This window comes from Hemiscyllium ocellatum, chromosome 3 (genome assembly GCF_020745735.1).
Source record: "Hemiscyllium ocellatum isolate sHemOce1 chromosome 3, sHemOce1.pat.X.cur, whole genome shotgun sequence".
Lineage (NCBI taxonomy): Eukaryota > Metazoa > Chordata > Chondrichthyes > Orectolobiformes > Hemiscylliidae > Hemiscyllium > Hemiscyllium ocellatum.
In genome coordinates this window covers 116,292,095-116,298,094 of record NC_083403.1, presented here as the reverse complement: position 1 = coordinate 116,298,094, position 6,000 = coordinate 116,292,095, and the positions used below count along the sequence as shown (strand labels likewise).

Here is a 6,000-nt window from a genome sequence, read left to right as displayed (position 1 = left end):
CATAGGTTTAAGGTGACAGGGGAAAGATATTACAGAAACTTAAGGGACAACTTTTTCTACACAGAAGAATGGTGCATGTACAGAATGAGCTGCCAGAGGAAGTGGTGGAGGCTGGTACAACTGCAACATTTAAAAGGCATCTGGATGGGTATATGAATAGGAAGGTATTGGAGGAATATGGGCTGGGTGCTGGCAACAGGGACTAGATTAGGTTAGGATATCTGGTTGGCATGGACGAGTTGGACCAAAGGGTCTGTTTCCATGCTGAACATCTCTAAGGTGCTGAATGTATTTCAGGTACTATATCTACAACTAGGTTCACAACAAAACTGGAAATGGGGGAAAAGGAATGATGATACAGGAATATTTGAAATTGTTTTCAATTTCTCCATGCACTGAGAGAGGAGTTGTTTCAAGCCTCTGGACTTGCCACAAAGTAATACAGACAGTTTCTACTCTAGACTAGGAGTGAAGAACTCCATGAGAAACCTAGATTAATATTTCCTGAGGTCCTTGTCTGAAGATGTCAGCACTGTCTGAACATTGCTATTTTTGGCATACTATAGCATTGAGTTACTTAGAACTATATTATACATATAATTCTGTCTTGTGTAATTTTTGCTGCAATAATTTGTACGTAATAGCCAATGATCTCATGCCAAAACTGCAACTTTTTTTTGTGTAGAATAGTCATTGCTACTTGTTTATTTTCAGTACAAAATGATCTTTTGCCAAATTAGAGTTGAAGGAGTTGAATAAACTGCAACATAAGCACTCAATGATGTGATTGTCATTTCAGATGTGTGCGCATTATATGTCAAAAATCTCAAGAATTCTACTCCTATAACAGTTTTAGTTTTTGATACTTCATTTAGCCATTCAATATTAGATATAAACAAACATTTTCTGATGTATAAAGTATTCCATTTAAGAGAGTATATCCCATTTGGCAGGACAAAGATTTTAGTATGCATCATACTTGTGTTTATGACCTATAAGTATTCAGTAGCAGAAAAATGTTAGATGTTTAACACATTGATTGTTCATCTCCTGATATTATCAATTGTCACATCCAGCTATTGTTAATCATGTATTCTTCAAAATAAGAGACAAAGTTAACAACAGGGACTATTTTTATAACAACTTTATTAAAATAAATGTAACAGTCCATAAAACATATTCAAGCACTTTAAAATCACACTACACTCAATGATTCAAAAAGATTGAGGATGCCTCAGTTTACAGGTGGTTCCCTTTATACAGCACACCATTAGTAAACAAAAATTGTCAAGTAGACATTTACTTATAAAATGTGACCTATTGTTCTTATGTATAAGCTTTCTTGAAAGGAACACAATATATTTAATGACTGAAGTAGATTTATCTTCTACAGTACATTTATCATCAGAGCTTTCAACTATTCGATTCTGTAGTTGTCAATGGAGCAGAGCTCATGTTGGGTAATACAATCTAGAATACGGGGAAAGGAAAAGAGAAATAATTAGTTGGTTTACTGCCCCCCATAAAAGGTAAATCCAACAGTTGTATAAATTATATTGACTTAATACATGAAACTTCAAGAACATCCTTGTTAAATAATCTCTTTCAAATTCTCAGGGCATTTCAATGTGCTTTACAGCTAATAAAGTACTCACTGTAACTACTGTAATATAGGTAATGGAGCAACCAACTTCGTTCACAAGAGAATCACAAAACAAGTATGTAATATTGAAACAAATGACCAGACATTTATTTGAAGCATTAGTTCAGAAGTCAATGTTGGGAAGATCAAGAAATTCTCTGCTTTTCTTTGAATACAGTATAAGATCTTAAGGGTCACCCTAGAGTATGTGCTCTAGTATCTGGCGTGGGGCTTGAATCAGAACCAGAAGTTTGAATTAGAAGTGGAAATGCCAAGACATGATCAACTAGAATCTCAAACTCCCAACATTTCATTCTCAACATTCTTTTCCGATGATGAGAATGACTTCACTGAACAGACCTCATTTCTGCTGTAGCTCTGTACACAGTCAGATTGGATGTAGGTAGCCTGCAGAGCTCAGTCACATTTCTTCATTGCTCACAGACAATGTTTCTGCCTTTTCTGCAATTTGTTGAACCCAGGCTCATTCTCCTTATTCTCACTTCATCTGGCTAGGCCAATTGTCCCTGAAACCAATCTTGTGAACATTAGGTATTATCCCAAACAGTCCTTCCTTAGGTAACAGAAACAACTGGAGGCAACAAAAGGGTGCTGATGGAAGGCCAGCATCACCTTCTGATGAAGGAAGACATTTTATTCTTTCACTTCAGACAGCCATGTAAGTATTTAGAAGCATAATGTGGTGGTTACCAATCTTATTAGTATCAAGATATACTTCAGTGAAATGAACAATTCCATGGTGCACCCACTTTTCTCAGAGGAATTAATTGCTCATAAACATCACATTCACCTCTATTTACTATGTTTACAGCCTTAACAAAGAGGTTTGCAACACAGGGCATATAATGAGATGAACATCGATCAAAAACATTAATGTCTCAAATCCACTGGAGAAATTGCATAGTCTTCAACTGCAAGCGCAGTCACATCTTCAAAACCTGCTCAACTTAACTATCTGCAAGTTTCACTCTGCAGATGAGGCATGCACATAAAAGACAAATGGCATTTTCTGTCCATGATAATCCAAAGCCACATAGCTCTCATTACATTGTCTCTGAATACTTCTTATTTCTTTTCATTTTGGGTGCGGATGTTTCATGCATTGAATTAGCAGAGAACTCACCTCTTAATAAAACTTTTATATATTTTTTCTTAGAATCTATTCTAAGACATTGATAAGTGGCTTAACGAACAAAAAAATTCTAAAAATGTTCACCTTAAAATCTATACTAACATATCTAGGCAGGCAGGCCAGTTCAAGAGTTGTGTTCCTAATTATTGTGCATGCACAGTTTCTTGTCATCCTGATGATACACGTCTAAATCATTGCACATCTTGTGACTGAATGTCTGATCCAGTGAATGAGTAAGCAGGCTGCATACCTAGTGATTTCCCATCTTCTGAACAGGTGCAGTCTTGGAAATCTACATGGCGGAGTTGTTTCCTCAGAATTTCTTGGTACATTTCCCACCTTGTCGTGGGTCAATGGTTGAAACCCTCAGGGGTAATGAGATGACAGCACATCTAAAGGCAGTGCCGACTACTCTGAGCAAACACCATTGTGCCTTCAAAATGCCATCTTCTTTCATTGTCTGCCACAACATCCAGGCTTGGCCCTGACTTCCTCAGCTGAGGTGAAGCAGCCTAACTGCAGTGCTTATGGTTTTGAATGGATATCCTTTGGACATTTCAGACCTAAGCGTCTCTTGTACAGGTTTCAGCTGCACCCTCCTCAGATTTCTGGAGGTGATGGGAAGCTGAGCAGCTGGCCACCTCTTGGATGTTCTGGAATGATTCTCTCTGCATGCCTGGCTAGCATTCCTTCTCAACGTAGGTTCCTGGTGGCATATAAAACACCAGAAACTTGCACGTGAGCATCCTATGAGACAGTCCACCACACTGGCACAGTTAAACTGAACGACGTGCCTGAATGTTAGGTTGCAGTGAGTACACAGTGCTGCTTACCCAGCTGAACAGCAGGAGTTTATTAATTCTCTTCTGCAGCACATGAGAACATCTCCCACAATTCAGGCTGCCTGGCCATTCCTGAGGATGAAAGGCCTCATGCTTTTCTAGGACAGCATGAAGCATAACCTTTAATGAACTGTGGGTCAGTTGCTGCTGGTAAGTGACAACTTCTGGGGTTTTCGGGATAACCAGGGCAATCACACGGCCTGTATTGGATGTCCAGGTGGCCTTTAAATATGGTACCAGGTCTTTGAACCCAAAAGGTCCTGATGATGGTGACAGCTTCATGTATAGCCTTGCCATATAATGTAATTAGCTGAAAACTATGTGGTTTACAGGAGAACACCGAGAACATAGAATGCTACAGTGCAGTACAGGTACTTTTGCCCACAACGTCGCGCTGACCTGTGGAACCAATCTGAAGCCCATCTAACCTACACTATTCCATTCTTGTCCATATGCCTATCTAATGACCACTTAAATGCCCTTAAAGTTGGTAAGTCTATTGCTCTTGCAGGCAGTGTATTCCACGCCCCTACCACCCTGAGTAAAAAAACTACCTCTGACATCTGTTCTATATCTATCACTCCTCAATTTAAAGCTATGTCCCCTCATGCTAGCCATCGTCATCTGTGGAAAAAGGCTCTCTCTGTCCAACCTATCTAACCCTCTGATTATCTTATATGTCTCAATTAAGTCACCTCTCAACCTTCTTCTCACTAATGAAAACAGCCTCAAGTCCATCAGTCTTTCCTCGTAAGACCTTCCCTCCATACCAGGTAACATCCAAGTAAATTTCCTCTGAATCCTTTCCAATGCTTCCACATTTTACCTATAATGCGGTGACCAGAACTGTATGCAGTACTCCGAATGTGGCCACACCAGAGTTTTGTACAGCTGCAGCTTGATCTCATGGTTCCAAAACTCAGTTCCTCTACCAATAACAGCAAACACACTGTATGCCTTCTTAATAAACCTATCAATCTGGGTGGCAACTTTCAAGAATCTATGTACCTGTACACCAACATCTACATTACCAAAAATCTTACCATTGCTCAGTACTCTGCATTCCTGTTACTCCTTCCAAAGTAAATCATTTTTCCGCATTAAACTCCATTTGCCACCTCTCAGCCCAGCTCTGCAGCTTATCTATGTCTCTCTATAACCTACAATATCCTTTGTCACTATCCACAACTCTACCGACCTTAGCATCATCTGCAAATTTACTAACACATCCTTCCATGCCTTCATCCAGGTCATTTATAAAAATGACAAACAACAATGGACCCAAAATAGATCCTTGCAGTGCACCATTAGTAACTGAACTCCAGGATGAATATTTCCTATCAACCACCTCCCTCTGTGTTCCTTCAGCTAGCCAATTTCTGATCCAAGCTGCTAAATCACCCTCAATCCCATGCTTCCATATTTTGTGCAATAGCTGACTGTGGGGAACCTTATTAAACACCTTATTAAAATCCATATACACCACATCAACTGCTTTACCCTCGTCTACCACTTTGGTCACCTTCTCAAAGAACTCAGTAAGGTTTATGAGACACGACCTACTCCCTGACCTATCCCTCAGAGAAAGTGACAACCATTTCCAGGCCAACTCTAAGCTTACGACTCCACAATGGAAGAGTCTGTGCTGAGTTTCAAATGATTTAGGCATGCCGTCTTTAAGAACAATTTTCAGTTTTTGATGTGACTTATACTGATGTAATGAAAGGTATTCAAATAAGTACAGTCTAATGAGGTTATACGTATTTTAAAAATGTCTGAGAAAATGCAAAAAGAACAAGAAAATGATTGCTTCCTGCTGTGCCAAAAATCTCAGCTTAATTTTACACCATTTTATCCACTGTAATTACAAGACCATATAGGTCTTCAATCTGGAGGAGGTATCATAAAGAACAAAGTGGAAAGAGTGCACAAATTGACTGGCAAGAGTAAAACATCAAGAAAATTCAAGCACAGACATACTGAGTGTGTAAACACCTGCAGTACAAAAGATCAGACCACTGTAATGACGTACCTGTTTCACTCCATGACTACATATGGTACAAAAATATGGAATTCTACTCCATAATGTCTCATGTAGGACATTGCACAAGGTAAACTGCCTTGCGTGCAATGCTGTGTTATTCTTTCACCTGTATTTGGGCGGCACGGTGGCACAGTGGTTAGCACTGCTGCCTCACAGCGCTAGGGACCTGGGTTCAATTCCCACCTCAGGTGACTGACTGTGTGGAGTTTGCACGTTCTCCCCGTGTCTGCGTGGGTTTCCTCCGGGTGCTCCGGTTTCCTCCCACAGTCCAAAGATGTGCGGGTCAGGTAAATTGGCCATGCTAAATTGCCTGTAGTGT

At 39.8% G+C, this 6,000-nt stretch overlaps 1 protein-coding gene across 2 annotated transcripts in view; it reads right to left on the bottom strand.

The window, feature by feature from the left end:
• Positions 1 to 1,169: 1,169 nt before the first annotated feature.
• The window catches only part of mcph1 (microcephalin 1), a 308,959-nt gene continuing 304,128 nt past the window's right edge, over positions 1,170 to 6,000 (bottom strand). For both annotated transcript variants that reach the window (XM_060821596.1, XM_060821593.1), the window contains one exon: positions 1,170 to 1,470. In XM_060821596.1, the coding sequence (XP_060677579.1) occupies positions 1,418 to 1,470 (53 nt within the window). In that variant the 3' untranslated portion in view covers positions 1,170 to 1,417. The remainder of the gene's footprint in view (positions 1,471 to 6,000) is intronic.